The following is a 19,047-nucleotide window of genomic DNA, read 5'->3' as shown; positions in this document are numbered from 1 at the left end:
ATTACGTCTCTACCAAGACTCAGTGGAATAGGAAAGATGTTATCGTGGATGAAATATTTGCAAATTCTATCGCAATCTACATTGTGTTTGATGAAAATGATGTTAAGCCAAGAACAGTGGAAGAATGTCGACACATAAGTGATTGGCCAAAGTGGAAGGAGGCAATGCTGGCTGAGTTGAAGTCACTTGAAAAATGAGAAGTTTTCGGAAAAATAACTCTTACACTAGCAGGTGTAAAACCCGTTGGATACAAATGGGTATTTGTGAGAAAACACAATGAGAAAAATGAGATAGTTAGATACAAGGAAAGACTTGTAGCCCAAAGATTTTCTCAAATTCCAGGGATTGATTATGAAGAAACATATTCTCCAGTAGTTGATGCAACTACATTAAGATTTCTGGTAAGTTTGACAGTCACAAAAGGACTGCAAATGCGATTAATGGATGTAGTGACTGCGTATTAATATGGGTCACTCGATACAGACATTTACATGAAAGTCCCCGAAGGACTAAAACTACCAGAAAACCACAAGCCTAGACAATTACTTTCCATAAAACTAAAAAGGTCACTTTATGGATTGAAACAATCTGGAAGGATATGGTATAACCGTCTCAGTGAACACCTTATGAGAAAAGGGTTCAAGAACAACCAAATTAGTCCCTGTGTTTTCATAAAGCGATCACAATCAGGATTCGCTATTATTGCAGTTTATGTTGATGATTTAAATATCATCAGAACCCCAAATGAACTTGAGAAAACTTCAAAATACTTGATGAAAGAATTTGAGATGAAAGACCTTGGAAAAACTAAATTTTGACTTGGATTGCAAATTAAGCACTTGAGTCATGGTATTTTTGTCCATCAATCAAACTATACAAAAAGAGTTTTGAAAAGATTCTTCATGGACAAAGCAACTCCAATCAACTTCCCAATGGTTGTTTGTTCTTTGAGTATGAAAACGATCCATTCAGACCACGAGAAGAAAATGAAAAAATTCTGGGTCCAGAAGTACCATACTTAAGTGAAATTGGAGCCTTAATGTACTTAGCTAACAACACTAGACCCGACACAACTTTCTCTGTAAACTTGTTAGCCAGACACAACAATGCACCAACATATAGGCATTGGAAGGGAGTCCGACACTTACTCCGGTACCTACGAGGAACACAAGACCTTGGTTTATATTATCAACCGAAACAAGATGCTGCCCTCATTGGGTATGCCAACACTGGATATTTATCGGATCCTCAAAATTCCAAGTCACAAAATGGATATTTGTTCACTTATGGAGGCACCTGCAATATCATGGAAATCAACAAAGTAGACATTGACTGCAACATCCTCAAATCATGCAGAGTTGATAGCCCTTTATGAAGCAGGACGAGAATGTGTATGGCTAAGGTCGATGATTAGTAATATCCAATAAGAGTGTGGAATGAAAGCAATAACAGAAAATCCAATCACCATCTTTGAAGACAATACAACATGCATCTCTCAAGTAACTAAAGGATATATTAAGGGAGATAGAACAAAACATACATCCCCAAAACTATTCTTCACACATGATCTGCAAAATGATGAGGCAATAGATATCCAGCAAATTCAGTCTTGTGACAACCTTGCTGAGCTGTTCACCAAATCACTTCCTTCCAAGAAATTTGAGCAATTAGTTCATAAAATTGGAATGCGACATCTTCGTGAACTATGCTGAAATCAAGGGGAGTATTATATGCACTGCACTCTTTTTCCCTTCGATCAGATTTTTATCTCACTGGGTTTTTCTTGACAAGGTTTTTAACGAGGCAGTATATCAAAGCATATAATACTTTAGCTATGGTTTTATCTCATAAGGTTTTACCTAGCAAGTTTCACGAGACAACCCATACTCCATTTCATGTGAACGTTCAAGGGGTAGTGTTGAAGATAAATACAAAGTGAAGTTCACATGAACTTCTCTAGTACAATATTTGGTAGCAAACTTAGTATAATAATTGTATAATAGTACAATTGTGCAAATAATTGTATGACAATATTTTGCCTATAAATAAGTTCACCATTGTGAACTATATGGAGATGGCAATAAAAATTAACCGCAACAATATTTCTCTACTTGTTCACTCCTCTATTTTCAATATCATTCTATAGTTAGAAAGTCACCTTTTAACATATATATATATATATATATATATATATATATATATATATAATGCCTATAATAAAAAAACTAGCGGTGAGTTTGACTAGCGTTTTCGAAACTTGCGACACGCTTGTTGCTTCGCGACAAGGTCATGAATTCCGGTGGTTTATCTTTGCAAAATATATCCGAAAATGCCTCTAAATATGAAAGATTAAGGTTTATCGCATGAAAAGTTCTATTCAATCTCAAAATCTTGATCTTATCTTTCGGGAAGGATGAATTAGAATCTTCTAGAAGATTTTAGCTGCCATGGGTTTAGGAATATGAGCATTGCGTTGTACTAAAAGGTGGGCCTAGGCTCAGTTTTATATTTTGGCCATTCGGTTTAAGTCGGATTTGGGCTTATAATATATATTGTTGGAATGCTTTTTTCGAGCCCCATCCATCCAAACAATTATTGAACTGAGAAAACGGACCAAAATACTGGGTTTTGGACGTTTACTATGATTTGGGTATGAAAGGGATATTTTTTATTTTGTTTTGGCTAAAAGGCACGAAATGAATATTTTTGGATTTAAGGACACGAAATGGATCTTTTTGGATTTAAAGATATTTTGGGTAAGGTTAGAAAGATGGTCCAGGCTTAAGGAAACTTTGCGCGACCTTTTGACTCTTTGCCGAACTCGTCAATGAAAATCGTGAAAGACATTCATCACTGGGTTTGGTGTTGGGGAGGCACAGTCAGGTATCTATAGTGGGCTTTGTGGGTAATTTGAACGGATTTGCATATCATACAAAAAGAAACCACAAAAATATAGGCTTCCTTCCGGTCCAACAACACCAATCCGTAAAAGACTGAGCCTTTCTTAGCCCGTATGCATATACCTTCTTAGTTCATCAAGCACATTAGTTGAAGATTGAAGATATGAAGTTGACTCAAAAATATAAGATAAAAAATCAAAGACCATCTTAAAAGGTTCTAGTATGAACTCTTCCTCTTCCTACTTTTGTGGCATGTATTCCACAATATTCCATTTTCAGTAATGGAGGTGAGTTTTTGAGCATCGAAATTGAAATCAGGGCATATTGATATATAACCCTCATACACTCTCTTATGGGCCGTTTAATTCGCACGGGGTAAACGGAATGGAGTGAACAAAGAGAATGGAAAAGAATAGAATGAAAATACGTTATATTCTTTATGTTGTTTGTTTTAAAAACAAAGGGAAATAATCCCACCACCACACAACCACCACAAAACCACCAATTAATTCACTTTCCACCTTTTCCAGCCACTATCCATCCACCAAACCATTCGCCACACCTCCCTAACCACTCGCCAACCTTCGCCGGCCCTCCACTGCCCCTCGCCGGCAGCCACGCAGCTCTCCCCTCCCTCGAAAAACATCCCTCAGCCCCGAAAAATCCTAGAAACATCCCTCCCCCGAAAACATCCCTCACTCCCCGTAAAACCCGTCGTCCGGCCCTCCCCCACCCTCGAAACCCTAGCGCCTAGGGTTTCGAGGGTGGGGGAGGGTCGGCCGGCCGTTTAACAGTGAGGGGGAGGGTTATGCGTGGGTGAGGGAATGATTTTGAGGTGAGAGGAGGGGCGGCGAGGTTCTGGTGAGGGGCGGCGAGGGTCGGGGGATGGCGGAGATATTCCGGTGAGGGGCGGCAACGTTCCGGTGAGAAGTGGGTGAGGGCGGATAATGTGGGTACGGTGGTGGTTGGGGAAAGGGAATGGGAAAGGCTAGGGGGGTGGGGAATGGGAGTAGAAGGTTTTTGGGTAATCAAAGGGGAAAGGGAATGATAGAAATGGAAAAAAAAAAAAAACAACAACAGAGGGAATGATTCCCATTCCCTTTCCCCACTACAGCGAACCAAACGACCCCTTAGTGTATTCCACCCCAAACTCTAATGGGTGTCTTGCACTCTCGACAGCACGAAAGCTCATACCACTACATTCAATCTTAATTTCTTCATCACCTCGTACTAAATACCAAATATAAGAGCATCATTCTTTGCCCCATAAAATCAGCGGATTAGATCCAACGAATCCCCTTCTCTTTCACCAATTCCTTTAAAAGAGGAAGAGTTGCAGTGGTATCATCAGACTTTGATCTGTGTTATTTAATAAGAAAAGGTATATGATGTGATAACAACTATATAGACTTTATGTATATGTATATGACATAAAACACCAACACAAGTTGGTTCAAGTAGTAAGCAATGTGATGTCGCTTAAAGGAGGGAGACTCACCCACCATAAGCCAGGTGTAAGACTCGGATCAGATTTGGATGTATTATTTAATTAACTACTTTTTTGGTTCGTACAACGTACAAGCTTATTTTTGGTATTATTTAGTTATAGTTTTTGTAGTATTAAGCGTAATCTATATTTCTAAACGAACACATGGTTGAGTATCGTTTGATAGTTATTTTGTGAGCAATATTTATTTTCCCTCGCGTACAATTGATCTATTCAGAAGACAAATAGTATTTCTAAAAGTAGTTTATGTTTCTTGTTTTGTGCAAACTAATTGATGGGATAGAATCATAGAAGTCATAGAACACAATTAGACAATTAAGACATACTATTAAAACAATGTTCAAGACGTGTTTAAGGTATCTTGACATTGAACATATAGAATGAAAATGAAGTAATTAGTAATTTTGGCATCCATCTTCACTTGATATTTTTTTTTTTTGCCCTTCCATCTTTCATATAAGAATAATAAAGGAAATTTTGTCAACAGCTACCAATTTAAGTCTTTGTTTTGAAAACAACTAGCACTACCACTCTTAAATTTCCGGCAAGAATCTCCGGTGAGTGGGTCCCACTTTCTTCCTTTCCCTCCAATTTGACCATCCGAATTTACCTAATTACCCCTCTTTTATTCCAGACCCAACTACCTTCCCTTCTCTTCATTGAATTCCCGCCTAACTCCCCTATACTCTCCCTCATCTCCATTTTCAACAACCTTTGAAATTCATAGAGAATATTCTCACCACACACTTTAATTTAGCTTAGGTCATTGAATTTGCCTCACTATTCCTCACGTTTTCTCTCTCTGTCGCGGTGGTCCAAACTTTCAACCAAATTGGAGTTGTCGTTTCTACTTTGGGAAAGCTGGATGGAGAAGGGGAAGATGGTGACAGTTGCTGAAGGACAAATTCCACCTGCAAATACATGGATAACAACCAATTAATAAACCCTAATGTCGATAAATCCATTCAATTTACCCAAAACGCAAAAAATTGCGAAACCCTAATTTCCCCAACTTCCCCAATTTCCCCAATTTCGAGTCATTAAGAACCCTAATTAGCATATAAAATTCTCAAATTACCTGATGAAATTATCTAGAAATTATTCCTCTTGCTCAATTGTTGAAAAAAGGAAGAAATTTGGAGAAAAAAAATAGGAAATTTTGTTCAATTGGAAAACGAACATTAACTGTTATATAGAGAGGAGAGAGAAACAAAATTGGAGGGAAAGGGATAAAGTGGGACCCACTCACCGTAGATTCTTGCCGGAAATGTAAGAGTGGTAGTGCTACTTTAACTTTTTACAAGTTTGTGGTAGTTGTTTTAAAAAAATAAAAATTTAAAAGTAGTTGTTTTCAAAACAGAGACTTAATTTGGTAGTTGTTGACAAAATTTCCACACTAACCGAAAATCTGTATCAAAACAATAACCAATCAAACCAATTAGTACCAAGAAAGGCACAAATAAGAAAAAGCTGAACCAAGGTCACCAAATCAATAACAAAGAAAGAATTTGAAGAGGGTATCTCCAATAATGATCACTCTTAAGTAACCTAAAATAATTATAAATGGAACTTTCTCAATCCTCTATCTTACTACTAAACTCTACATGCACATAATCTTCCAATATTAATCACAATTTTATCTTAGCCAATCTTCCACTAAACTCTTAAGTAGGTACTCCGTATATAAACATAATAATTAGTACTAATTAGCTCGCTCATCGTATATCTTATCAAATTTTAGCAAAATACTTCTAAAATAATATTTCCAATCACAATCACAATTTCAATCCCCAATAATATTACAGCTTAATTAGGTTCAAGATACCAAACTTAAGCTACAATAATCAGAATACTTATCAAGAATGTTTCCTTAGCCAAAGAGCTTTACCTCTAGCAAGCACCTTCACATCAACCGCACTACACAAACATACAATAATTTCCCACAATTAGTAATTGGGGTTTCAAGTAAAAATTATTCATGATTTGAGGTAATTTCATGTATTTTTGAATTTATAAGAAAAAAAATAAGATAATAATTACTCACCAAATATGAATTTGAATATGCATGTGAATTTGATGGAGATATTTTCTGTTAAATTAAGGCCATGTTCACTTCACCTTAAAAAAAATAATATTAAGTAAAAATAAGGTGAATTGAAGGGGCCTAAATAGAGTTAGAATTGCGTTGAGAATCGATCACATGATTCCCTAAAAACGGGAGGGAAGGTCTAACCACTTGAATCATCCCTCACTCTTAGAAGCCAAGAAGTTCAACACAGACTTTATCATGGACTAGAATTGTAATTTGTAGAAGTGTACTAATTTTATGGATAATGGTTAATAACAGTATTGTAATATCTAATCTAATTTGATTGTTAATCAAATTGTATAATACAAAATTTAATCCAATAAAATTTTTAAGTACAAGATAAAGCTAAGGTGAACGAACAGGAAGTTCTATCTATCTATATTCTATATGATAATATATTATAGATAATAGAATTATTAAAATATTTTTAAGAAAAAATAAATAAATAGCATAGTGATTACTGATTAGTGGAACACAATATACTATTACCCAAAAAAAAAATCAAATTCTATTAACAATATACGAAGTACATTCCTAATTAAACCAGTTTCCATATAAAAAGTTTTAATCACTAAAATTAAACCATACGTATTAAAAAATTTAATAGATATAATAATTTCTTTCATTCTTAAATTAAATTAAATATTTATGAGATATAATAATTACTTTCTTAAATTGTTTAAAGAGGCTTTTATTGGATTATTATCGATTAATTATGGACTTATGGTACAAGAAATTGAAAACTTTAGTATATTGTAGAAGATAATCAAAATAAATTTATGGATATATATACATGAACCAAATCCTAAATCAAAACGGATTAGGATTGAATAACCAATAAACATCCATACTACTTGATTGCTTATAAATACCCCTTCATAAATCACAAATTCATCAATCCTCACCCTAATCTTCAATTCCCTCTTTTTAGCTAAACTGTCATAGCCAAATTTGAAGACTAATTCATCATTCATAGCTAAACAATGGCAAGAACACCTTCAATCGTGTCGTTCGGAGAGATGTTGATTGATTTTGTACCGGATGAAGCCGGTGTTTCGTTGGGTGAATCTCGTGGATTCATCAAGGCTCCTGGTGGTGCACCTGCTAACGTTGCATGCGCCATCACTAAGCTCGGTGGTACCTCGGCCTTCGTAGGAAAGGTAATATAATTCCCTCACCCTTTTACCTTCGATCATAACTCTTAAACTTTTTGCAACCTTATTAGCGATAACATTATTCGCCTCTTAATCCTTTCTTTTTTTCTTACCTTAAAAAAAAAAAAAAATTTACGATAACATTATTATTCCGAATTGAATTAGTTGATTGCTAGTAACACAATAAACAAACTATTTATCGACCATTAAATTAATATTATTCTAGCTTCGTAAATATTTTTGAAACCTAGTGCTGGAGAAAGATTAATCTTTCTTTCTTTTTTTTTTTTTTATATTTTATTTTAATTAAGAATGTTGATAAATTATTGTATAGATCCCGTAATTTTTTTGTATGTATATTTTAAATTAAGGCTCAATTAAAGATTAAAATATTATTTGATTAATTGATTATATGTTTGTAAAATATTGTGTCGATTCGCTTGATCAGTGAAAAACCCTAATTGTACGTGTACATGTATTATATTCTCCTAAGTGTTAAATTCACTTAATTCGCGAAAATTTCTTAAATTGATTTCATGTTTCATTTATCTAATTGTGTTATAGGTTGGGGATGACGAGTTTGGTAAGATGCTCGTGGACATACTCGATAAAAACGGTGTAAACACCGAAGGAGTGTGTTTCGATAAGGTTGCTAGGACTGCCCTAGCATTCGTTACATTGAAAAAAAACGGTGAAAGGGAATTCATGTTTTACAGGAACCCTAGTGCAGATATGCTCTTAGAATCATCGGAGCTACCTCTTGACCTAATCAAGCAAGCCAAAGTGTTTCACTATGGCTCGATAAGCTTGATCACTGAGCCTTGTAGGTCAGCTCATATCGCGGCTATGAAAGCTGCTAAAGAGGCAGGGGCTCTCCTTTCGTATGACCCTAATTTGAGAGTACTTCTTTGGCCTTCCCCTGAGGCTGCTAAGGAGGGTATTATGAGTATTTGGAAAGAGGCTGATATCATTAAGGTTCGTTTGTGGTCTTTTATGATAATAATCTTAATTTTAATTGAAGTTGAAGTCTTAACTAATGTTTTGATTGTTATAATTAAAATCTAAATTGTTTTTTGTTTGAATTAGGTGAGTGATGAAGAGGTTGAATTCTTAACCGGTGGAGATGCTAGTGATGACGAAGTGGTGAACAAATTGTGGTTTGACGGCCTCAAGCTCCTCCTCGTTACATACGGAGAGAAGGGTTGTAGATACTACACCAAGGTAATACTTGTTCATATGTTATACTCCCTTCGTCCCTTAATTAGATGCCTATTTCTAGCATTTATTACTACCATAAATCAAAGTATAAAACTTTTGGCTAAGGAAACTGATTATTGGATGAAATTTGAATAATTTGCAGGATTTTAAAGGATCATTGAAGGGTTATTCGGTATATACCGTTGATACAACAGGAGCAGGAGATGCATTTGTTGGTTCTTTTCTCTATTCGCTTGCTAAGGATTATTCAATTTTGAAGGTAACATTAACAATTTTCAATCTTCGATTTCTCCTATATCATTGCTCTTTGTACCATTACTAATTTATCTTCATATATTAATGAATATGATGAATTGAAAGTTCTCTAACATATTTGTTTAGATATCTTTTGGTTCTATTTTTATGTTGTCAATTAATTAATTAATTTTTATAACAATATTGAACAGGATGAAGATAAGCTAAAGGAAGCATTAACCCTGGCAAACGCTTGTGGAGCTCTTTGCACGACCCAGAAGGGTGCCATCCCCGGTCTTCCAAGTTTACCTGCTGCACTTGAGCTGATCAAACAAGGAAATTGATCCAAATTCTATTTTTAATAACAATGTGCTCATATGAATAAGACTAGTTTTAGTGTTTTGTTTAAGTCCGAACAAGTGTTTTATATTTTGAAAGGCTAGACAATGAAGATCCTTTCTATGCTTATTTATTTCTCGCATTTGTCTTTTACACACAATCTCATGATTTTCATTGTTATTTAAGAGTCTAAAAAAATAGAGTACACGAAGTTAATTAGTATGTTGCATAAGCTTGCAACAACAAAATCGATTATCAATGTGTATGTTTCCTGATCAAAGTTTTAAAGTAAGATGCCTTTTTTTAGATAAAATTAAGGCGACATCATAATTTATCCGATGTATAGTTACTTTTGCCATATCAAAGGGGAAACACAATCCATAATTTACCTTATTACGAGTATTTTATTTGGGTAAGATGAGTTTTCTTACAAATAGCATGAAGATCTTACTCGTTTGGGGTGAGAACTGAACCCCTCCTACCGGGATGGAAGGAGGGCCAACGCCATACGGCCTAACTTTTATTGATAGCAAAGCAATAATCTGATAATTAACCAAAAAAAGAAGCAATAATATGATGCTAAAACATCCTCAAGAGTAACAACCAACCCAAAATCTAGTGGATGATTTGGTGTACAATTCTTAATGGATGATTTTACAAACCTTTACATGATGTACAAACTTTATTCACAAGAACAAAACATATTTACTCACTTTTTTTTTTTTTCCTTTGGTGATGATTTTATTAATTTCTCAAATTAACACATTTATTACTACTTCGTAATTTCGTATACATTACCAAATCAACATTAACCAATAATCATACAAAGAAATATAAAAATATTAAAACAAAAAATAAAAAAATAAAATTACTTGAACCCTTTTTTCCCTTGCTTTCTAACATGATTGTGCAAAAATCCAATCCCCTTAAAAGCCTTAGAAAATTTCATCCCCATACTTAAATTCATCTTCCCAGCAGACAACTTCAAAGCTTGTAAACAACAAAATTTACCATTATCTTCATAATAATCATCTTCATCTTCATTAATCATCATTAAATCCTCCATTTTTTCTTCCTTCTTCTTTCCTTTTTTAGTAACCTCTTCAACCTTATTAGGTTTATTAATCTTGTTTAACAACTCTGTTTCATAAGTTTCCCATAACAAATCCATACCTTCTTCGCCTCCTCCGCCATTAACAGCTGCTTGATTACTGCTCCCATTATGCCTTTCTTCGAAGATTTTACATGCCAAAGTTCTCCTCCATTCTTTTTCTTTCCTCATAGACCCAAAACTCCCCATATAAGGTTGCCCACCAAGTGTTTGTGAAAATGTCTCAGTGATTTTTTTCTCATCATCAACCTTAAATGACCTGCTTTTTGGTGTTTTAATTGCCTCGGATCCTATTTTTGACTCAACTTTTTTCAATTCTTCTTCTTTTTTAACCTTTTTGGGGTTTGTGCCAGCTTTTTCTCTCCCCATAGTCAAACTTTCACACAAATCCCCTGTTTCTTTTCCCACAATTGAAGCATTTTCCTCGAAAAATTCAACTACGTATTCTTGAATCTTCTCAATTTTTTCTGGGGTTTGTTGAATTTGTTCAATCTCAACTGGTTTTTCTTCAATTGTGGGAATATCGAAGACAACCTTGTAAACTTCAAACTCTTCAATGTGGGTTGCATTCTCATCTTCATCCTCTGAATTTGGCCGTAAATTCTCTGAAATTGAGTTATAAGCTGTAAGAAGTAAACCTTCTTTAGAATTGATGATTGATTTGAGTGGAATAATAGTAGTGAAGAGTGACAGAAGAAGAAGAGAAGTGGTGAAGAACAGAGGAGATAGAAAAGATAAGAGTTTGAAGAGGTAAGGGGAGAAGAAGATTAAGTAAGAGAAATAGAGTGGGTGAGATAGAATAAAAGAGCAAAAATTAGTGAATTTAGAAGCATTCTTCTTGGTTTTTGTGGTAGATTTGGTGTTTTGAAAGCAAAGTTCTGTCATTGTTGTTGAATTTGGAGAATGTTTGAAAAACAGAGGAATTGAAGAATATGGTGCAAATGAAGGTTTTGGGATTGATTTTTTTGTTTAGTTGTGACTGTGTTTTGATGGATTGGTCATTGAGAGAAGAAGAACAAGATGATGGGAGTTGACAGAGAAGTGAGAATTGTTGGCGTGAATAAAGGAGAGAGAGTGGAGAGAGTGAAGCTAACTAACTGATTGGAAAAAGTGGATGATTGTTATACTCGGTCCATAGTGGATTACTTTATCCATATTATAATCAGTATATCGATTTGACTTTATGCACTATTTATATACGAATATTAGCTTTAACTTGATTTTGTTTTCATAAGTACTTAGTACGAACGTATATTTAAAGTCTTAAGTAACTTAACCAAAGTAATGCACTTATTTAAGTACAGAGGCAAGTAGATTAGTACTCCATAGCTATTAAGTATTAATTAATAATTTTGGTTTGTTTGTATTTGTAATTACCGCATCACATCAATTTTCTTTCTTCCTTTTTTTTGGGCAAATTATATCTTCTTGTAGCTGGAATCTTTGAAGAATTACAGTGTGATGATCTAGATAAATGAAAATAAATAAATTAAACAATAGTTGGTGAAAAGGTTAAAAGAAATGTATGTAAGGCAGTAAGGGTATGTTAAGATTGTTAACATCGTCATAGGGGTAATGTTTTTGTCATCTAATGTTTGAAAGGGAAATCTGTGTTATTAACTTGTTAGTCCTTTAAAAATTTAATAAGTGTTATTCAATTATTCTAAATGAGTAAATCTTCATCACTTTATCCTATCATTTTGACCTCTTCTTGTATTAAGGAAGCCAATGCGACAATCTAATTTTACGACCTATAATGCACATATTGCTCCACATGTATCTCGACTTCTCTAGTATGGAATAATTTAATTCGAATAGATCGAGCTTTAGCTAGGTCATCTAAAGGGTAAAATAAAAACAAATTTAAAAGCTTTCAATTCCATAAAGCTCAATATATATATTCGTTTCGTTGCAATAGTAATAAGTAGCTTAGCATGGTGAATGTATGTGTGTTACATGTCTTGTAATTTTAAAATAGTGGCATTTATCGTTTTCTTACCTCAAAATAATGATGAATAATTATCTCGGTGATTGAGTTGGAGAAATCACATTATAATACTTATCTCATTAATTACTACCCCAATAATCCATTATAAGAAACCCAAAACCGGAAATTGAAACTAGGAGATGATTTATTTTGGATCAAAATCATTCTCTCTGGCAGTTCATCATAATAAAGCCTGAACACCAGCTGCTCGACCACATGTTCTAACTTGAATACCAACATAAGCTACATAACTAACCATGAGTGATAACTCAAAACAATCAACTTTCTGACACTTCTTGGATAAATGCTTTGGGCATTCCATAAGTTATAAATACCATCTTCATCATATCCCAAGACCAAAACCACATTGACTACTCCTTATGACTTCTTATATGTCTATATAACTATGCTGAAGTAAGTTTACGACTTTGGCTTTGGTTTTCTTGTTGCTTGTATTTAAGCTAGACAAGAGAGAAAATTTTAAATGAAGTCACATCTTGCAATCAATAAATAATTATCCATATTTCAATCTCTTCTAATATACGTAGTAGTATAGTCTTATTATTGATGATAACTTTTCTTCCCGTTTAAATATATATACTACCTCCGTTAATTATTATGTGCAACTTTGGGGCATTATTTGTGAGACATAATATATTCCGAAGTTGCACATAATATTTAACTAGATAATATATATATATATATATATTATTTTTTCTCTGTGAAGCACGTATTGTAAACATTTAAGTTCCATCCACAAACACATAAAATTTTCTCAATATTGACATTGACATAATGCATCAGATTACTACTTTTTTTTCTAGTGCTGTTAAATTGAGTCTACACATGTTAATGTAAAGGATAATCAAATTATTATTAGTTATTGTGAAAATTGTGATCCCTTGATTTACTCTTTAAATTGATAGTTAAAGATATCACTAACTCTTAGCTAATGTATCTACACAAATGTATCTAGTCATATTTTATTGCTTACTCATGCACTATATGTCTATATATACTCTTGTATACTCATCAATATAATTAAGCTTTCCAACATTCTCTTTCTCATAATTCTATCCGTTAATTCTTTAAGAAACTTCGTTTAAAGGGTTTTTAATTAATTTTAATTATTTAAATAAAAGATACATGGTTCTTATAAGTATCCCCTATTAATTAATCTTATTTTATGTAATAGTTCGTGCTATTGATTTTGACACTGTCTTACTGATTGATAATGTCATTTTTGGTTTTCTAATTTAACTCTTTGAAAATATTATATATTTGTATATATGCTTACGATTATAGTTTTAGCTAGGTTGGATTATTCAATTGAACATAGCCTTAATTTGTAATTTTAAGATGAAAAGAATATGTGGTAAAGCATATGGTGGTTACCGAAATGCCACAATTAGGGGTAATAATCATGACTTTATCTCAATCAACCACCATCTAAGCCCTGGCCATCGGGGTTTTGGTTTTTAAATAGTGAATCCACATGAATTTAGTAATCATATACTTGTCGACAAAGTTTTTTTTTTTACTTCATAATTTACATAATATTACATACTACTCCCTATATATAAGATTATAAATTGTACAATGAAATTCATATGAGTTCAAATAAGGGGTAATATGTAATAATGTGATTAAAACGAATCATAAGACCATTTCCAAGTTCAGATTAGTTCAGTAAATTTTAATACACTTATAGTACTTTTTTTTTAATTATTTTATTTTATATATATATATATATATATATATATATATATATATATATATATATATATATATATATATATATATATAAGGAGAATGACCTACCACAAATTAGAAAAACGCCAATTACATGGGTCAACTCTAAAGAGCAGAGGGGTGAGTAAGGAATCCCCCAAGCATGAAATTATTTGAGTATTTTATGTATGGGTATGGTCAATGAACTATGAATTATGAAAGTCTTAATTGACCATGTAAAAACTAAACAAATAAATCAATAAAGCTTTGTTGTAATGAATTCTTTTTAAAATTTAGAAAATTTTAGAAAATAACATCACAGAAAAACAAATTTTGATTATAACACCAAAAAAAAAAAAAAAAAAAAAAAACCTTTTATTATAACACCACAAAAAAAACTCACAAATTTGATTTCACTACCACTTAACGGATTTTTGGATGGAATCTGTTAATGGAGCCCATAATTTGACACGTGTCAATAGCTTATAGGTTTAAAAAAAATGAATTAATAAAAAGAAAAAAAATAAAAAAAAATGAAAATCCCTTAACCCAGCTAGCCCCACCACCGGCGCCACCTTGCCTTAGCCGCCGACACCGTAACCCAGGCCGCCGACACCCATCTCCCCCGCCAAAACCGGCGAAACCACCCCACGCCGCCGAATTTTGCCTTCCCCTTCCCCGAAAACCACCCACGTCGCCGAAATCCTCTCCTACACCAACCCAAAAACCGCCCACATCGCCGAAATCCTCTCCCACACAACCCAAAAACCACCCACGTCGCCGAAATCCTCTCCCACACCATCATCGTCGCCGAAATCCTTTCCCCTACCCAAAGCAATGGTCGAAACCCCAACCCAAAACCGCCCTCACCTAAACCCTAACCCGTTTCCAGAAACCGAATTAAATCGGGGCTAAGGCTGAGCAGGGTACGACGTTTAAGGGTTAAGGTGGTGCATCATTCAGGTGGTCGGCTGGGGGAACCAGCAACGACGGTGGGCAAGGGGAACCGACGCAAGTGGTGAGTGCGGTGGCTAGGTTAGGATTTTAGGGTTTTTCATTTTTATTTTTTTTTGTTTTTCTTTTTTTTCTCGTTTTTTTTTAATCCAATATATAACTGACACGTATACTATGTGGGGTCCACTAACGGTTTTTGGATGGCGTTAGTAAGTGGTGGTGAAATCAAATTTTTTGGTTTTTTTGTGATGTTATAATAATCAAAATTTGTGTTTTTTTTGTGGTGTTATTTTCTAAAATTTCCTAAAATCTATTCATTAAATTAGGTCCAAAATTTATGTAAAGAAATTAAAAATTGTGCAACCACTACGTTTCACATCCTGCCTATGTAACTTAATCATGGAGATCGTTGAGTTGTCTAATGCTTCGTTTCATATAAAAGGAGTCATGTCCGACAAGATGTTAATCAAAGTGTACTCTATTTTTTATACCACATTTTCCTTGGTAGTATTTGCAAATGATTTGAATAAATAAGAGGATAATCGAACTTGAAACAAGTTATAATGTTGAAAATAATGTACTTTAGTTATTGTGAGACATACAATCCCGTACCCTTAATGACAAATTGACAACAGCATAACAAAAAATAATGATTATATGAGACTCAAAGTTGGGATTGTTGTGTATTAATCCATTATTATGATTAATAATAAACTTAATATTGTTTCAGATCATCCTTAATTTTAAATGAAATATGTGTCATTTAATGATATTCAGTATTAAGAACTAATTTAATATAAGAAGATCTTACTGGATTAATTAATAACCTATAAAATGTGATCAATTAATCTCTTACGACATACGCCGCTGTACAAAATTGTAAATCATGTTGCCTCATTAAAGGTTTATTTATTTATAGTTTTGATGTATAGTTTCGTGCTATTTATAGATTAATCAGAGTCACTTAAGAATCTATTTTTTTTTTGGTAAGAGTCATTGATTCAAGCTTTACACTAAACATTTAGCTAATAACAACCTTGTAAAATTACCTTTTTCTTGTTCGTTGTAGCAAGATAATTTCGCCATTTGTTATTTAACTAATTAACTAGCTACCACTTAAAACACTTTGTATGTGTTACACAACTTACACCCCAAAATAAATCCGTATCAAAGAATTGAATGCACTTGCATTAATAGCTTAACTTATTGAAAGCCAAAGGAAAGTAAAGATAGATCATCATAAAAGAAGAGTTACAAAGATGAGATGACTAACAAACAACTTTAGGGTTATTAATAGAGTAGAGGGTGGATGAAAATGATGGAAGGATTTGATGCTAAAAAGTGTTTGGTAAAGTTGATAAGAAGAAGATAGCACTAGCACATGGAATATCAATAATAATGAGTAACGACTCTAGTGCATGCTATACTTGATATCATTTTATGCTTTGCCAATTTATTTAATTATAATTTAATTATTTTTTATTTTATTTTTTGCTCTCTTTGTTTCTAACCTCTTAAATTTAAAAGGGTCCCAAATGTTTGTTTAATTTACCTCCACTTTTAGTTGGTCCATAAGGTGGTTTACTCATTAGTAAAAATCTATGTTTTTCTTTGTTTCCTTCTCTTATGGGACATTTGTCCTCTTCGGTTTGACTAATTTCTACCTTTTATTTCTTATCCTTTCTTTTTAGCTAGGGGTAGAGGTGGCCAGTGGGCCGGGTTGGACCCAGCCCACCCTAACTCGCACGGCTGGTGGGTCACGTGGGTCCGACCCGGTTTCAATCCGGCACAGCCCGGCACAGCTCGGATTTAATCCGGGTTGTGTCGTGGGTCCAAAATTTTCGACACAACCCATTTCAACCCAGCTCAGTTTAACCCGTTTGATTCGACCCAAATCGCACAACCCGTTTTGACTCATTTAATTCGACACACCTAGCCCGTGAACCCACCTAACCCGACCCACCTGGCACAACCCAGCCCGCACGGCCCACCCGCACGAATGACCCACCCAACCCGCACGAGCCAACCCACCTAACCCGCACGCATGACCCACCCAACCCGCACGCATAACCCACCCAACCCGCACGGCCGGCACAACCCGCACGGCCCGCACAACCCGCACGGCCCGCACAGCCCGCACAATTCGCACGACCCGCACGGCCCGCACGGCCTAACATCCATTTTAAAAAAAAAACGGCTAGTTTTTTGTATCTAACGGCTAGTTTTTTGTATCTAACGGCTAGTTTTTTAAGTGTATGATCATCCATTCTATTTTTCCTATAAATACCAATTCCATTTCACTCAAATTTCCACACAAATTCAAGCTTTCTTTCTCTCTTACTTAAAAATTCTTATTGTTCTCAAATTCTCAAGTGTTATATAGAGTTATATTTTTGTTAAAAAAAATCTCCTTAATATTATTATTAGTATTCTTAAGATTCTAAAAAAAAAAAGTTCTTCTCCATATTATAATTAGTAATCATACAAAAAAAAATGAGCTCAAGAGGAGGAATGGGAAGGAGTCAAAGTGGTGGTCGAAGTGGTAGCCAAAGGAGTGGTGGTGCAAATTTTTCGTATGAAATTAATACGGAAAATTTAAACCAATTTGTCAATGAATATGGAGATTATGGTTTAGGAGATAGGCAAAATATTCAAACGTCTCCACCACAACATTTCTCCCACGAGTCCCACCAATCATCAAGTTCAACTATGCCACCTCCATCGCAACCAACATCTCAACCTTCATCTCAAGGTAATTTCTAATTAAATTTTTATTGTTATGAATATTTAAAAAAACTATTATTAATGATTATAAAGTTAGTTTAGTTTCCAATTTTCTATGATTTACAATTAGTTAATTACCATGAAAAATGCGTTTAAATAAGTATAATTAAAATATTTAAAATTTAAAAGCTTATTTTCATGAATAGCATTTAAAAATTAATTTTAATAATTTGATTTATGAAAGGTGGTGGCGGTGAAAGTAGAGGTCGAGCACATTTTTCTTGGGTGTGGAAACATTTTGAACGAGTTGAGGTCACACCCCCGGGATGGCAACCTGGTCAACCAAAGAGGTTCACGTGTACATGCCTAGTTTGCAAGGCGCTAGGTGCAAATGTCAAGTCATATAATTGGAAAACGGGAGATGGAACCGGAACCTTGAGTCGGCATTTGCAAAATAAACACGACTTGTTCGAAAATGGCCCCCGTCCTTCGGGGGGTGGCGTCCAAACACAATTGGGTGGATACATGAACCAACCCGGCGGAGGTACACCTTTCATTTATAATAAAGATAGAATGATTGATGAAATGAGTACTTTAGTTATTGCTAATGAATACCCTTTTAGTTACGGTGAAAATGCAAACGTTGAGCATTTTAATAAAGTTGCATTACAACCTGCATTTACTCGTGTCCCCCGAAATACCCTAAGACGTTATACACAAACTTCTTATTATAAGTATAGGAGTGGTTTGATTGAATTATTTCGTACTTTTGATGGTCGTGTTAGTTTTACAAGTGATACATGGACTTCTAGTTTTGGCGAACCTTTTCTTTGCATTACTGCTCATTGGGTGGATGATGATTGGTTTATTCAAAAACGTATACTATGTTTTCAAGCTATGGAAGAAAGGCATACCGGTTTTAACATCAAAGTTCGTATTTTGGATTGTTTAAAAGAATTTCACTTGAATAATAAAGTTTTTTCTTTGTCTCTTGATAATGCAACTGCAAACACAAAGTGTATTAACTATTTGAAAAATGACTCCGAGTTGAATTTGTTGTTGGGTGGTAGTCTCTTGCATGTTAGATGTTGTGCTCATA

The 19,047-nt window shown here is 34.2% G+C and overlaps 2 protein-coding genes across 2 annotated transcripts; one reads left to right on the top strand and one right to left on the bottom strand.

Moving 5' to 3' along the window:
* Positions 1–7,316: 7,316 nt before the first annotated feature.
* LOC110687579 (probable fructokinase-5) lies at positions 7,317–9,661 on the top strand. Its single transcript, XM_021864226.1, has 5 exons — positions 7,317–7,656; positions 8,215–8,625; positions 8,737–8,871; positions 9,011–9,127; positions 9,315–9,661. Exons 1-5 carry the CDS (start codon positions 7,480–7,482, stop codon positions 9,444–9,446), a joined length of 972 nt encoding a protein of 323 aa, XP_021719918.1. The 5' UTR covers positions 7,317–7,479; the 3' UTR covers positions 9,447–9,661.
* Positions 9,662–10,030: 369 nt separating this feature from the next.
* On the bottom strand, positions 10,031–11,555 carry LOC110687771. Its single transcript, XM_021864405.1, has one exon. It carries the CDS (start codon positions 11,435–11,437, stop codon positions 10,310–10,312), a length of 1,128 nt encoding a protein of 375 aa, XP_021720097.1. The 5' UTR covers positions 11,438–11,555; the 3' UTR covers positions 10,031–10,309.
* Between the last annotated feature and the right edge of the window lie 7,492 nt (positions 11,556–19,047).

Source organism: Chenopodium quinoa, unplaced genomic scaffold (genome assembly GCF_001683475.1).
Source record: "Chenopodium quinoa cultivar QQ74 unplaced genomic scaffold, ASM168347v1, whole genome shotgun sequence".
Classification (NCBI taxonomy): Eukaryota; Viridiplantae; Streptophyta; class Magnoliopsida; order Caryophyllales; family Amaranthaceae; genus Chenopodium; species Chenopodium quinoa.
This window is presented reverse-complemented; position numbering and strand designations above follow the sequence as displayed.